The sequence below is a fragment of the Geotrypetes seraphini genome, chromosome 2, assembly GCF_902459505.1.
Source record: "Geotrypetes seraphini chromosome 2, aGeoSer1.1, whole genome shotgun sequence".
In the NCBI taxonomy this organism is placed as follows: Eukaryota; Metazoa; Chordata; class Amphibia; order Gymnophiona; family Dermophiidae; genus Geotrypetes; species Geotrypetes seraphini.
The window spans coordinates 61,974,885-61,990,419 of NC_047085.1; the positions used below are offsets into that span (position 1 = coordinate 61,974,885).

General features: G+C 39.3%; 1 protein-coding gene across 2 annotated transcripts in view; it reads right to left on the bottom strand.

Annotated features, from left to right (window-relative positions):
* RIMS2 (regulating synaptic membrane exocytosis 2) overlaps positions 1 to 15,535 on the bottom strand; it is a 1,127,809-nt gene that overhangs the window by 296,055 nt on the left and 816,219 nt on the right. For both annotated transcript variants that reach the window (XM_033933083.1, XM_033933078.1), the window contains 2 exons: positions 8,976 to 9,132; positions 2,166 to 2,279 (listed from right to left, as the gene is read on the bottom strand). In XM_033933083.1, coding sequence (XP_033788974.1) covers positions 2,166 to 2,279; positions 8,976 to 9,132 — 271 coding nt within the window. The remainder of the gene's footprint in view (positions 1 to 2,165; positions 2,280 to 8,975; positions 9,133 to 15,535) is intronic.

Here is a 15,535-nt window from a genome sequence, read left to right on the forward strand (position 1 = left end):
ACAAGAAGGGTGGGAGGGAGGTAACATTAAATATCTCTTAAATTTAAAGGAACAATGGATTTTTTGACTAAATACTTTAGCTCTGGAGAGTCTTAATGAGGAGATTGTTAGATAATTGACATCCAATCCAACAGCAATAGATTAGGTAATTTGCTTCATTGTCATCATCTCATATTTAAGGAAGGAACTGATTTCAGACATCAATTTAACAATCAAAAGAAGAAAGTAGTAAATCAGTTACAAAGCAAGGCATAGTAAAAGAACCAGGGTAAGAATTACTCATCAAAATTCTCTGTATAAGTTTGATGTTGACTCTCTGGTTTAATATCATCATAGAAATAAATAAGAAAATTTTTTTTAAAATGGATCCATTTGTTGTAGACTTATCAGAAGTGAGGAACCCCAACCCTGAAGAAAGAATTTGAAACGTGGTCATATCAGGAGGGGTAATCCGTACAATGCCTTTATTCAGCATTTAAAAGAAAAAATACTAACAATAATGAATATTTATAAAAAAATGTCTTTTCAAGAATTTGTTCTGTTGAAGCAGGACCATAAGCTTGTGTGTTTCAATGCTTATATCAGGGAGAAGGGGCTATCTTTGGAGGAGGGCTTGCGGGATCGGTGGGGGAGAAGGAGAGAGAAATGGGGATCTTCTTGCCAGTTCAGGTAGTCACAGCAGGGGAATCCATGATAAGCTGAACTGAGGCTTTGGGGAGTCAATGCCTTCTTGGAAGCATTTGCAGACAAAATTGCTCCTCTGTGAAGGTTATCCTAGTGCCTTCTTAGAAGCCCAATGCATTTATGCTACTGTTGTTAGGTCATAGTCACCACTTCATGTAGACAACCCCTAGTGGCATCACAAGTCACAATGATAGCTTGTATCATGTTTCAGCTACCCCTTAACTTTTATAAGCAATAATCCTCCGTGTTTTATCTGGTTAGAAATCAGGCTGTTCAGGATGAATTAGTTACATCTAAAACGCATGATATTAAACAGCCCAGCATATAAATTTAATCATAAGGTTTTGAAATATACCGTATATACCTGAATATAAACCGACCCGAATATAAACTGAGGTAACATTTCCCCCCCCCCCCAAAAAAAAAGGAGGAAAAAAGGTTGACTCTAATATAACCGGGGGAGGGGGGTTAATATTCAAGTGCAGTGCCCTACCAAGCTTTGCATTCAGCCTCCCTCCATCCCTGCCCTGCCAGGCTCTGCATCCTGTTCCCCCTCTTTCCCTGCTCTGCATCCTGCTCCCTCCCTCACTCCCTCCCTTGCCCGGCCACTCTCTTCACCCTGCCCTGCCAGGTTCTGTACCTTGTCCCACCTCCCTTCTGATTCCTTGCAGGCTTCCACTGGGCCTGCCGTAAGTTCTGGTGGTCCAGAAGTAGGCCGGGACAGGAGGGATCCCTCATGCCTCCTTTCCCAACTAAGAACTTTTACCTCCCACCCTCCTTCCTCACTTAACTTTTGAATCCCTAGTGGTCAAGTGGTGAACTGCAGCAGGAGTGACCATCCTTCACTCCTGCCCGTGCAGAGCTGCTAGCTGATTAGATCTTGCAGCAACCAATCAGCTAGTGGCTCTGCCTGGGCAGGAGTGAAGGAAGGTCACTCCTGCCACAGTTCACCACTGGGTTTTGATAGGTATGTGGGGGAGTTGGGGTGGAGGTAAAAGTTCTTAGAGTCGGCCGGGAAAGGAGGCGGGAGAGATCCCTCCTGTCCCGGCCCACCGCTGGACCACTGGGGATTTAAAAGGTACATGGGGGGGGGAGAGGGAGATAAAAGTTGTTAAATTCAGCAGAGGCAGGAGACAGAAGAGATTCCTCCTGTCCTGACCCACCGCTGGATCACCAGATCTTACGGCAGGTCTGGCAGAGGCCTGCAACAGGTTCGGGAGGTGGATGGATCAGTGCTGACCGAAATATAAACTCAGACTCCCATTTTTGGGCCTTTTTGGGTACAAAAACTCAGTTTATATTTGAGTATATAGAGTAATCAATCTATAGAACAGTACTACTGGATGATACTATAATTTTGTTTATTTAAATTCTTTATACTAGTACTAAGATACAAAAATAATTGAATGTAATCATGAACTAAGCCGCTTGAAGATATGTTAATCTCTCTCTTCCCTTTTTTTTTTTCTTTTGCTATTTACCTCTCTCTCTCTGGGGAGTAGTGGTCATCTGGCACACGATATCTGTCCACTCGACCCATGGTACTGTAATGTGCAAGAGCAGACCGATTCCGAGTTCCCTGTTCCACATTTCTACTGGAAAAGAGCAAGAGAGCAAGTCAGAAGAAGACTAGACTATAGTCAAACTTCTAATGAAAATGTCAGTTAGAATTATCTCAAATGCACATATTCAAAGTAAGCAAGATTTTAAATATCACTAAGGCAGTGGTCTCAAACACGTGGTCCGTCAGGTACTATTTTGAGGCCCTCGGTATGTTTATCATAATCACAAAAGTAAAATAAAACAGTTTCTTGATCATATGTCTCTTTAGCTATAAATGACAATATTATTATTAAGACATAGCCAAAAGGAAAGATTTATAAACTATAAAGAGTTATACCTCATGCAAAATTGTCATTTCTTTAATAAGACATTAACTATTTATTTCTGAGGCCCTCCAAGTACCTACAAATCCAAAATGTGGCCCTGCAAAGGGTTTGAGTTTGAGACCACTGCACTAAGGGGCTCATAATAATAATAAAAAACATCCAAAAAGTAGCCTAAATCGGTACTTGGACAATCAAAAAGCCAGATCATCCAAGAACCGATAATCAAAGCTGGTTTTAGATGTGTCTAAAACCAGTTAAGGCCTTTACCTTGCTTCTAAATGCCTAGAGTGAAAACAGGTGTTTTTAGAGGAGGGGAAAGGATGGGAGGTTGGTGGGAGGTGGGACGACCCAGACTTAGTCGTACAGCAAGTATAACCAAAAACATGAGCAAGTTGCCCAGTCGGAACTTATACGTTTTGACATAGAACAAGTCAAAACAGATTTAAGTTCCGAATAGGGGCCGTTGAGCTGATCGCAGTTGCCATGATCAGATGGATAGCGATCGCAGCAGGAGACCTTGGGCATCTCTCCTGCAGTGATCGTTGCGGGGGCGGGGGGGGGTGGATTTTGTAACCAGTGTTGTTTTTGATAGACGCTGGTTACAGAATCCAGCTTTTAGGCGAAGGACTGGCCCCTCCTTCACCTAATATGTCTTGTTTTGGACGTTTGGGACTTGGGCTATTTTGAGGTTGATAATGTGTTCTAAGGTTAGAAGTAGTGGTGGTCTGGGCGACCATAGAGGTAGGCCATTCTAAAAAAAAACCCTCACTTTTGACTTTTTTTTTTGAGAATGGACATTTTCCCTGCTGCTACTTTCAGCGTTTAAGGCCTTAGGCCAAAAGGGGACTTAGACCTTTTTTTAAAAAATTATGCCCCTCTAAGGGTTTGGTAGATTGCTAGATACCATTATCTTAACATAACATAACATAACAGTACTCTTATATACCACTACAACCTCACAGCTCGGTGTGGTTTACAAGAAACAAAACTGCATATATGCAATGATATAACAATTCTATAATGAGAAGTATTCAAAAAGAAAAAAAAAATTAAGTTGCTAAAAATTCTTCTTAAAAAGATGAGTTTTTAATAATTTCCTGAAGTTAATATAAGAATAAGAACTGAAAATCAACTTACCAAAGCTCTTATCCCAAAGGGCAGCTTGGTAAGCCAAAATTCACTTTATAAGAGCTACATCTTCCATATCATAAGGTGAAAACTGAAACTGAATTCTAATTTTAAATATTATTGTCAACATTCACTAACCCCCTCCCCCTCCCTTTTACAAAGCCATAGCGCTTTTTTTTAGCACCGGCCATGGTGGTAACAGTTCTAACACTCATAGGAATTCTGTGAGTGTTGGAGCTGTTACTCCTGTGACTAGCGCTAAAAAACATACTATGGTTTTGTAAAAGTGTGTGTATGGGGGGGGGGGTTAAAGTATATGAATTATGCATATTGCTAAACAAATATTCCCATTAGCATTGATTGATCAAACATTTTCAAAAATAATAAATAGAAAGAAATCCTCCAGAGATTATACCATTTTTATTGGACCAACTTAATTCGTTGTTGTATTTTTGGACTAGTTTTCAAAGGGCAGAAATGTTTTCCTCAAGTCTATAGAAAACAATACAGAGGTATTACTATTATTTATTTATTTACCCCCCCCCCCTCCTTTTACAAAACCACATGATTTTGTAAATGGGAGTGGAGGTGGGGTTAATTTGTTTTCTATCCCGTACTCCTCAAAGAGCTCAGAATGGGTTACAAGTTAACATACTTAATATACAGTTAACAGGTTTCAATTTGCTATAGTTACAGTGCAAGGTTTTTCAATATGTTTTTATCATAACTCAACACAAACTAGGGATCTATTACCAATATATACTGCATATATATAATTTGCAGATTAAATTTGACCTAGTTACAGTGCAAGATTTTTCAATGCAAGATTTTATTCTAACGTGACACGTACCGAAGATCTTGTCTCAATATACATTTCTTTGTAATCTATCACTTGTGGGTAGGGGAGATACGTTTTTATTGCTTTCCTAAAGCTGAGGAGTCCTTAAAGGGATCTACGGTAATCTGTGGGGACAGTTGATTCCAGTGGGTTGGTATGAAGTGGGAGTAGGAATGACATTTGGCGGCTTGCAGTTGAAGGGCACGACCAGGGGATGTTTTGAGATGTATTTCATCCTTGGAGCAGAGAGACCTGTTTGGCACATACAGAGGAAGCTTGGTTATCATGCTGCCTGGTGCCATGTCATATAAGGATTTGAACACTAGCATCAGGCCCTTGAAGACACAATGTTTGGCTATGGGCAGCCAGTGAACTGATAATAGAGCCTAGGAGACAGGGTTGCGGGCACGGAGATTTTTTTAGAAGTCTGATTGCCGCGTTTTGTACATTCTGCAGACGTTGTATGTTCTTCAATGCGAAACTGTTGAATAGCGCATTGCAGTAGTCCACGCAGGAGAGGACTAAGGCATAGAGTAGCTGGGTGAAATCAGATTCAGGAAAGTAGTTCCTTATTTTTCAGAGCTGTCGCAGGTAGTAAAATGAGGAAGTTACCACCTGAGAGATATGGTTAGACAGCAATAGGTGGGAGTCAAGGAGTATTCCTAGATGCATGCTTGTTCTTTTGCAGTTATAGTAGTTGAGTTCCAGCGTAGCGAGGGATGGGTGTAGTTGCAGTGATCTTTGCGGATCCAAAGGAGTTTCGTTTTGAGGCATGTAGTTGTAATTTGTAGACGGACATCCAGGTTTTTTTATTTCTGAGAGGCAGTTTAAGAGTTTTGTGATCTGGGTGTCACAGATTTCTCCTAGTGGTAGGTATAGTTGGATGTCATCCATGAAAGAATGAATCTATATTTGGTATTTTGTGGGCTATGTCTAGGACAGGTCTAATGTAGAGATTGAATAATAGGGGGATAGTAGAACCTGCTATGGAACACCGTATTTGATCAGTTTTGGTTTCAACAGCACTTCGTTGAGCAGTACACTTTGGGATCTATTATTGAGGAAGGGGGTAAACCATCGTAATGCAGTGTCTCAGATACCAATTTCAGAGATCTGTGCAATGAGGAAAGGATGGCCAATAGTGTTGAACGCCGTGCTGAGATCCAGCAGCACTAGAAGGATAGAGTTACATAGAAACATGATGACAGATAAAGGCCAAATGGTCCATCCAGTCTGCCCATCCACTTCTATCGGGAGACTATTCCATGCATCTACTACCCTTTCTATAAAGAAGTATTTTCTTACATTACTCCTGAGCCTATCACCTCTTAACTTCATCCTATGCCCTCTCCTTCCAGAGCTTTCCTTCATTTGAAAAAACTCGCCTTCTGCACAATATAGCCATAGAGATATTTTCTCTTATCCATGAGTTTCCAATAGTCGTCGATAATGTTGAAAAGGACGGTTTCAGCACTGTGGAATTTCCTGAAAACCAATTGGAAGGTGGATAGGGGGTCCTTATTTGTCGATGAATGAGTGTAATTGATGTTACACAGTTTTTTTTACAGGATCTTGGGTAGGTTGGAGACAGGTCTAAAGTTACCAGGCATGTTAGGGTTGAGTGTGAGTTTTTTTCAAGATCGGTCTGATAACTGCTGAATTCCAGTTTACAGGCACTATGCCTGTTTGTAGAGAGGTGCCGATGAGAGGAAGGATGGAGTCTACACAGGCATCTTTCGAAACCACTAGGAGTCATGGCGGGCAAGAGTCTAGGTTTGAGCCAGAAGGGCGTCTCTACTAAACATATCTATAGTGCTACTATTGCAGAAATTAACTGGCTTAATAGTGGATGGGTGAGTGATTTTTAAGCGGCTTCTGCAGTTGGAAGAAAATGTGGTGTTGCTATTTTGATCAGTAAGTCTGCTTCTTTTGTCCTTGACTCTAGATATGATATCAATGGTAGATTAATTCTCCTTAAAGTTAAAGCTGGTGTTAGAGAATTAGTCTTTATTAACATTTATGCCCCTACTAGCAATGCTAAATCTTTTTTTTTTCTTCATTTTTTTGCAGAATCAACAATATTAACTGCTTATGTGTCTTCATGAGCCAAATCATGTGTGTCTATAGAAGATGCAGAATCATTTCTTGTTAACATGGGACTTGTTGACCTGTAGAAACTTTTATACCCCACTGGGTAAGATTCATTCTTTTTCATTCATTCTCTCAGATCAACTATACTGTATGCTTTTCTTCAAATCATTAGTCTCAGAGGTTGATTCTGCCTTATTAGAAAACATTGTAATATCAGATCATGTTGGAATACAGTTAGTACTATACTTAAATACTTGTTACCTGATGTTAATCTGCCCTTGTAGCATTTTAATAATGAATGATCCTCAATTTGTTACTCATCTCCATGAGGCAATATGAGATTACAATACTACCATTTTAATAAGCCTTTTGGTGCCATTTTAATATGCCTTTTGGTATCAAGTGGGGTGATATGAAATTTACCCTTAGAGGCTCCATAATTGCATCGACTAAACTTCAACATACAATAATAGTCAGTGCCAACTGATGGAATTACTGGAGGAGATTACATTTTTATAGAAGAAGCTTTTTTCCTAGGTAGGATACTTTAAACTGTCTCCTGAAGGTGAAGTTAACTTATCAAATATTGAGTAAGTAAGCTATGAATGAGTTTTGCCTCCAGGGATCTAATAGATATGTTGCAGGTAATAGGGCAGGCAAACTGCTTGTTTCCTATCTTAAGAATAGATGGCAGTAATGATGCCTTTATGGCATTACAAATAAAACTGGTATGTTATTAATGTCTTCACAAAATACCTTAATGGGATTTAATGAAAATTATACCACTTTATACTAGTCTGATATCTTTGGATCTGGTGATGATATTGCCAATTTTTTAAGCTAATCTTAAAGGTCCTAAGCTTTCTGCTGACAAATTGAAAAAAACTGAGAAACATAGAAACATGATGGCAGATAAAGGCCAAATGGCCCATCTAGTCTGCCCATCTGCAATAACCATTATTTCTTTCTCTCTCTGAGAGATCCCACATGCCTATCCCAGGCCCTTTTGAATTCAGACACAGTTTCTGTCTCCACCACCTCTTCCGAGAGACTGTTCCACGCATCTTCCACCTGGTCTATAAAAAAGTATTTCTTTAGATTACTCCAGAGCCTATCACTTCTTAACTTCATCCTATGCTCTCTCATTGTAGAGTTTCCTTTCAAATGAAAGAGACTCGACTCATGCGCATTTACTTTACATAGGTATTTAAACGTCTCTCAAGAACCCTATCGTAGTGACAATTAAACCAAAAATTCAAAAAATGTCACTCACCAGGAGTGGGTTACCACAATAAAATCTAACATTAAGATATAAAACAGGTGGAGAAAAAGCCTCAAAAACTTATATCTTTGATGATTTTCAGCTGGCGTTCTTATTGTCATCGGCAAAAATCTCACACCCATACAACAATGTAAAGATCTAAAGAGGGAAAACCCACTACTGTGCAAAGTAATCAAAAAATTTTAAATTTTCATAACATTTTGATACTTTTTTAATACTTTTTTAGCGTTTTTATTATTTTTATAAATAGCTTTATAAGAATTAACAAATCATCCAGCCACAAAGCTTCAAAGTAGAACAAACTGAAAAAAGCAGAAGCAAAAACTACTTAGCTCTGGTGCCAGAAAACTCCTTTAAGAGGCAGCTGTCTGGCTTCAATCCATTTCTTTTTTCAACAGCAGTAGTCCACAGCCTCACGTAGAAAGTTGAAAAGCTCCACGACAGAGCTTATTGTGGTAACCCACTGCTGGTGAGTGACATTTTTTGAATTTTTGATTTAAACGTCTCTATCATATCGCCCCTCTTCCCTTTCTTCCAAAGTATACAGATTGAGATCTTTAAGTCTGGTCCCCATATGCCTTATGATGAAGACCATACACCATTTTAGTAGCCTTCCTCTGGACCGACTCCATTCTGTTTATATCTTTTGAAGGTGCAGTCTCCAGAATTGTACACAATATTCTAAATGAGGTCTCACCAAAGTCTTATACAGAGGCATCAATACGGTTAGGGCTCTTCAACTTGGAAAAGAGATGGCTGAGGGGAGATATGACTGAAGTTTACAAAATCCTGAGAGGAATAGAACGGGTACAAGTGGATCGATTTTTCACTCCATCAAAAATTACAAAGACTAGAGAACACTCGATGAAGTTACAGGGAAATACTTTTAAAGCTGTGGTAGCAAACGCCACGCAGCAAATGCCTCAAAGCCCATTCAATCCCTATGGGCTTCAGTGCATTTACCACACATGCCTGCACTATTTGGCTTGATTAAAAAAAAAGGCCTAAAATGAAGACTTCTCATAAGTACACACTATTAATTTTTTAAGATACTTTGATTTACCTTTGTGGAGGAGGAACACTTGGAGACCACGATCTTGTCCTTCCTATACTGTCTCCACGGTGAGGAGACCCTGACCTAGAGCAGTGATTAGATGACATCACTTGTTCAGGGACTGATAATGTTGAACTCTGAAGATCTCTTCCATTGTGTCGATATTCTAAAGAGTTGGAAAAATTACCAAAATATTCTTAAGATATGACCTAAGTAATGCATGCAATTCTGTTGAGGAATATTGTTTAGTAAACCTATATTAGCTTAAACCACTATTATGTTTATGTTTATTAAAATTTGATATACCGCCAAATCTTTAACATAGGTCTCAGTGGTTTACATCAACATAAATTGTGTATTAACTAAAATAAAATAACAAAATAGAAAAAAAGGAATGTCATTTGAAAATATTATGAATGCAAGCTACAATTTGAATCTTTAGCGTATGTATATGTGGCAGTAGATGTAGGTAGATGTGTATACTGGAGAGAATACTGTAGTACAGGGGTGTCCAACCTGCGGCCCGAGGGCCACATGCGGCCCAGTGAAGTATTTTGTGCGGCCCCGGTCAAGGGCGATGCAGTGTTTTCCTCTGCTGCCCCTGGGTGTTTACCGTCTTACCGGCTCCCTCCTCTGTCTTGCTGCAGCATTTGCGCGTTTGTGCGGCCCCAGAAACATTTTTTTCTGCCAATGCGGCCCAGGGAAGCCAAAAGGTTGGACACCCTTGCTGTAGTATATCAAACACTACTGAAGTACTTAAAGCTATTATGGTCTTAATTTATCAATTATATTGCTCAGTGTAGGGGAAAAACACATGGGAGCCTTTTTGAAACTTTAGTGAGAATAAGGGGCTGACATTTTGAAAGAAGGAATGAACAAAATTTTGTCCATTTGTCTTTCAGTTGAAAGCATAGCCCCAATTAGCAGACAACAGCAAAGCCGAAGAGAACTCCAGTAAAGAGTATAGTCAGGTTTCTCTCCCATTAAATTTGAAGACAACTAATCAACAGTGACCAACTATTCCAATTTATATTTGGGAAAACTCAATATTTAGCTGCTATTTGACTCTTGGAATTCAAAACAACTAGCACAAAAATCAGTCTTAATGTTTGTATTCATTAATCTGGATATATAATATTCCATAATGGACTGAGGCATTATTAGAGGAAGTTTTAGCTCAAAACATTCCAGAACTGTAATGTATTTGGCAATGTTAGATTGACTAGCAAAAATAAAGATAAATAAAACAAAACAAATATGTATAATATTGAAGTCATATTACTATGCATAGAAAATGTAAGCTACTCGAAGTTTTCGCTAAGTACTATTCATACAGCTAATTAAGCCATTGGTGATTAGAAAATTTTACATTAACCCCCTGTTTTACTAAGGTGCGCTAAGCGATTTAGCGTGTGTTTAGCGTGCACTAAATCTATGCGTGAACTAACCGCTAACGCGTCCAAATACTAACATGCACGTGTTAGAGTTTAGCGCAAGGTTAGCGCATGCCAAAAGCATAGCACACCTTAGTAAAAGGAGCCCTAAGTTAATAATAAACCCAAACCTACATCCACAGTCACAATTAAAGAACCAATTATTCAATGCTGAGTGAGCCCACTGATAGAAATCTATGAAAACTGATTCAGTTGACAATTGCTCTTTTTTGTCCTACTATGCCCACATGATAATTCATCAGTCTCTGGTAGACAATCTAGGTCAATATTCAAAATGAGTTATGGGTAAACAGCAGGTGGTAAATGTGCAACCTGTCTATCATAGATTTTTAGAAGTTATACAGATAATCTTGGATCATTTAACTCACCAAACAGCAAAATAATATTCATTTTAAAAGGGGCCAAGAGGCAAAACAAATAAGTTATAGTGTTTCAGACAGTGTTGGTGCAGTCACCGCTTAAAATGCACATTCTATGCTAATAATTTTACACATAACAGTACTGAATACATGCACCAGTGAGACCACAAGGACTAGCATTCCTTCTGTCATCAAAGGCATTTGGTCCACTGAAAACCAAGTCCTTCATTTATACACACAAAACATTGCATTGAAAGATATTCCTGCTGATGTACCCCAACTTTATTCTAGAAGGCCTGTTTCTAGGAACTGAGAGGTGTGTCAGTCTCAATACCCACAAAACCTTGACATCTTTTGTGAAACTGCCAATTAGGATCCAGCAGACAAAGGCCAAACGGACCATCCAGTTTGCCTATCTGCAGCATCCACTATCTCATCCTCTCCCTAAGAGATCTCACGTGCCTGTTTGAATTCAGACACAGTCTTTGTCTCTACTGCCTCTATTCCATGCATCAAGTAACCACCCTTTCTGTAAAAAAGTATTTCTTTGATTACTTCTGAGCCCATCACCTCTTAACCTCATTCTATGCCCTCTCACTCTGGAGTCTCTTTTCAATTGGTATTTAAACAACTCTATAATATCTACCCTCTCCCGCCTCTCCTCCAAAGTATACATATTGAGATCTTTAAGTCTGTCCTTGTACACCTTATAATGTGGACTACCAACCATTTTAGTTGTCTTCTTCTGGACCGACTCCATCCTGTTTATTTCTTTTTGAAAGTGTGGTCTCCAGAATTGTACACAATATTCAAAATGAGGTCTCACCAGTCTTATACCTCCTTTTTCCTACTGACCATACCTCTCCCTATGCACTCTAGCATCCTTCTAGCTTTCGCTATCACCTTTTCAACCTATTTGGCCATCTTAAAATCATCATATGTTATCACACCCAAGTCATGCTCCTCTTTTGTGTCCAACGTTCTTTACCCCCTAAACTGTTATGTTCCCTCGAGTTTTGCAGCTCAAATGCATGACCTTGAATTTCTTAGCATTAAAACTTAGCTGTCAAATTTCAGGCCATTCCTCAAGCTTGACTAGGTCCTTTCATCTTGTTTTCCACACCATCAAGCATGTCTACTCTATTGCAAATTTTGGTATTATCTGCAAAGAGGCAAATCTCTATACTAACCTCTATTTCAAATATACCTGGGCTATCTAAACATTGTTGTAATTGTTGTATGCTCTTATTTACTTTATTATGGGTGGCTTTAGTTAGCTTTATATGCAGCATGCAAAGTCTTTTCTTGCTTTGTACATTATTACAACAGTATCTGATAATTGCTTCATCTTTGGATAACTGATGTTATTATCTTGTTTTTCTTTAAATGTCAAAGGTTTCTCTAACCCTATCAAGTATTTTAAAAAAATGTGAATTATACCTTTAAATATAAACCAGATCTTGTATTTCTACCAGAGAAACACAACTAGCCACTGAATCATCCAAACTGTCCACCAAGGGCTCCGTTTACTAAGGTGCGCTAGCGTTTTTATCGCAAGCACAAAATTACCACGCGCTAACCCGCGCGGTATGCTTCTAGAATAATGCCAGCTCAATGCTGGCGTTAAGGTCTAGCATGCGCGGCAATTTAGCGCACACTATTCTGCGCGTTAAGGCCCTAACGCACCTTAGTAAAAGGAGCCCCAAAAGTTCAAATATGTGGTTTTTTTTTTCTCTTGATGGAGAAAAAGTGAGTAGCTTTGATAATAAGGAACAAATTCAAATTGTTTTACAGTCAACAGACTCTCATGGCAGATGGATCAAGCAAATCTTGAAATCAACAACAGTTCAATAATTGTCATCAACATCTATGTTCCTAATATGGATTGTCTACTTTTCTTTAAAGAAATAGCAGAATTAATATCATCAGCAGGGTCTGTTCCCTGCATAATTGATGGTGATTCTAATGTTGTTCTTAATCCAGACATAAATAGGAAATCTGTGCCATATAGGAAATCTAAAGCATGGTATAAACTATAGGATATTATTTACCAATTAAAACTGGCTGACTCTTGGAGATGTGGAGGGGCATAATCAAAAACAATGTCTAAGTCCTCTTTTGGCCTAAGGCCCTAGGTCAGGGCTGCCCAAGTCCGGTCCTCAAGATCTACTGGCAGGCCAGGTTTACAGGATATCCACAATGAACATGCATGAGAGAGATTTGCATACCAAGAAGGCAGTGCAGGCAAATCTCTCACATGTATATTCATTGTGGATATCCTGAAAACCTGGCCTGCCAGTAGATCTCGAGGACCGGACTTGGGCAGCCCTGCCCTAGGTGCACAAAGTATGCAGCAGGGAAATGTCCATTCTCAAAAAAAACACCCAAAATGTGGTTGTTGTTTTTTTTTATATAGAATGGCCTACTTGTACATTTGAAAATATATCTCAAAAAATGCTGCACTATGGTACTTAAAAGAAACAAGAATAAGCAGCCAAAGCCAAAAGGCTGAACCTGAGACTCCTTACCAGGTAAGCAAGGTTCCACAGAAATAAAACAAATTAAATGCTAATCAATATAATAATGAGTGTGAGAAAGTAAGCTAAAGAGCCAGTAGGATCTGCAGCTCAAATGCTTGAACTTAGGCAGAAAAAGAGAGCTAAAAAGCTCACTTAACTGTCGCACACCATCATAGGGCGCACAAGGTGTGCTACCATACAGTGAATCCAGTGAAAAAAGAACTAAAATAGTGAAAAAATCAAAAATGATCAATATGGAGCAAAGAATACCAGGGAAATATATCCACAATTTAATCAGTAGGAGAAACAAGAACAGCCTTAGACCCTTCTACAGGTAAAAATACTTAGCTTCTCAAACACGATGAAAATCAGGTTAGCATCCAAATGTTTGAAGATACTTGTTTTATGGTAATCTTCAAGATGGTTCAACCAAGCATTGGTTTCAGGAGCAAACAAAGTCCCTTCTTCAGGAACAGCGCTAACAAGAAGTGCAAGCTAGACGCCACCAAATCAAACGACTGCCAAACCAAGCTGGCTGCAAAGCCGTTTGATTCTGGCAGCGTCTGGCTTGCGCTTCTTGTTAGCGTTGGTTCCTGAAGAAGGGACTTTGTTCCTGAAACCAATGCCTCTATATCGCTCCCTAATGCGACCTCACCTAGAGTATTGTGTTCAATTCTGGTCTCCTTATCTCAAGAAAGATATAGCAACACTAGAAAATGTTCAAAGAAGAGCAACCAAGATGATAAAGGGAAGAGAACAACTCTAATATGAGAAAAGACTAAAAAGGTTAGGGCTCTTCAGCTTGAATAAGAGACGGCTGAGGGGGAGAAATGATTGAAGCCTACAAAATCATGAGTGGAGTAGAATGGGTACAAGTGAATCAATTTTTCACTCCGTCAAAAATTACAAAGACTAGGGGACACTCAATGAAGTTACAGGGAAATACTTTTAAAACCAATAGGAGGAAATATTTTTTCACTTAGAGAATAGTTAAGCTATGGAATGCATTGCCAGAGATTGTGATAAGAGTGGATAGCGTAGCTGGTTTTAAGAAAGGTTTGGGCAATTTCCTGGAGGAAAAGTCCATAGTCTGTTATTGAGAAAGACATGGGGAAAGCCACTGCTTTCCCTGTATTTGTAGCATGAAATGTTGCTACTCTTTGGGTTTTGGCCAGGTACTAGTGACCTGGATTGGCCACTGTGAGAATGGGCTACTGGGCTTGATGGACCATTGGTCTGATCCATTAAGGCTATTCTTATGTTTTTATCACAATGTTCTAATGGACCAAAGGAATTCTGTAGGGGCAACAATCATGAGGGTGCATATAATGCAAAAACATCCACCCTCACAATTGTTGACTCTACAGAATTTCTTTGCTCCTTTAGAGCACTGTGATGCTCAAGATTAAAAAGAAACTGAGCTGGAACTAGAATCAGTGAAGGTAACTAAAGAAGAAAAGCACCCACAAAGTACAAAGCTCAAACCAGAAAATAATTGTTGCTAGTGGATTCCATTATCAGAGGCATTAACCTTGGAACATAGGTCAAGGAGCTCAAAATAGTAAAATGTGTGCCAGGATCCTCGGCTACCAGGAGTACTAGGCAAATACCGACTATAATTAGACAAGGGCCTGTTTTACAAAGACGCGCAGCAACAGCCCCAAAGCCCTTTAAATCTCTATGGGCTTCAAGGCCGTTACTATGCTGCAGCCGCTAGCACGGCTTTGTAAAACAGGCTCTTAGAATTCTAATGCTGATGTTTTTATCCACCTGGGAATAAATAACCTGGCCAATAATACCCAACTTGCAGCACAGAAAGCTTTTCAGGAGCTAGGGGAGGGATTAAAACCTTTCATAAAGACTAGCTTTTCAGAAATACTGCCTACTTATAGAAAGTGAGAGGAAAGATTACAAAATACTGAGAATTTCAATAGATGACTCAAAGCCTGATGTCATCAAGAAGGCTTTAGGTACATGGAAAAACATGGGCTGCATCTTAAATTTAATCACCTCACTCGTCGTTTCAATTTCCAGATCATTTATAAATAAGTTAAATAGCACCGGTCCCAGTACAGACCCTTGCGGCACTCCACTGTTTACTCTCCTCCATTGAGAAAAATGACCATTTAACCCTACCCTCTGTTTTCTATCCGATAACCAATTCTTAATCCACAACTGAACTTTGCCACCTATTCCATGACTCTTTAATTTTCTCAGGAGCCTCTCGTGAGGAACTT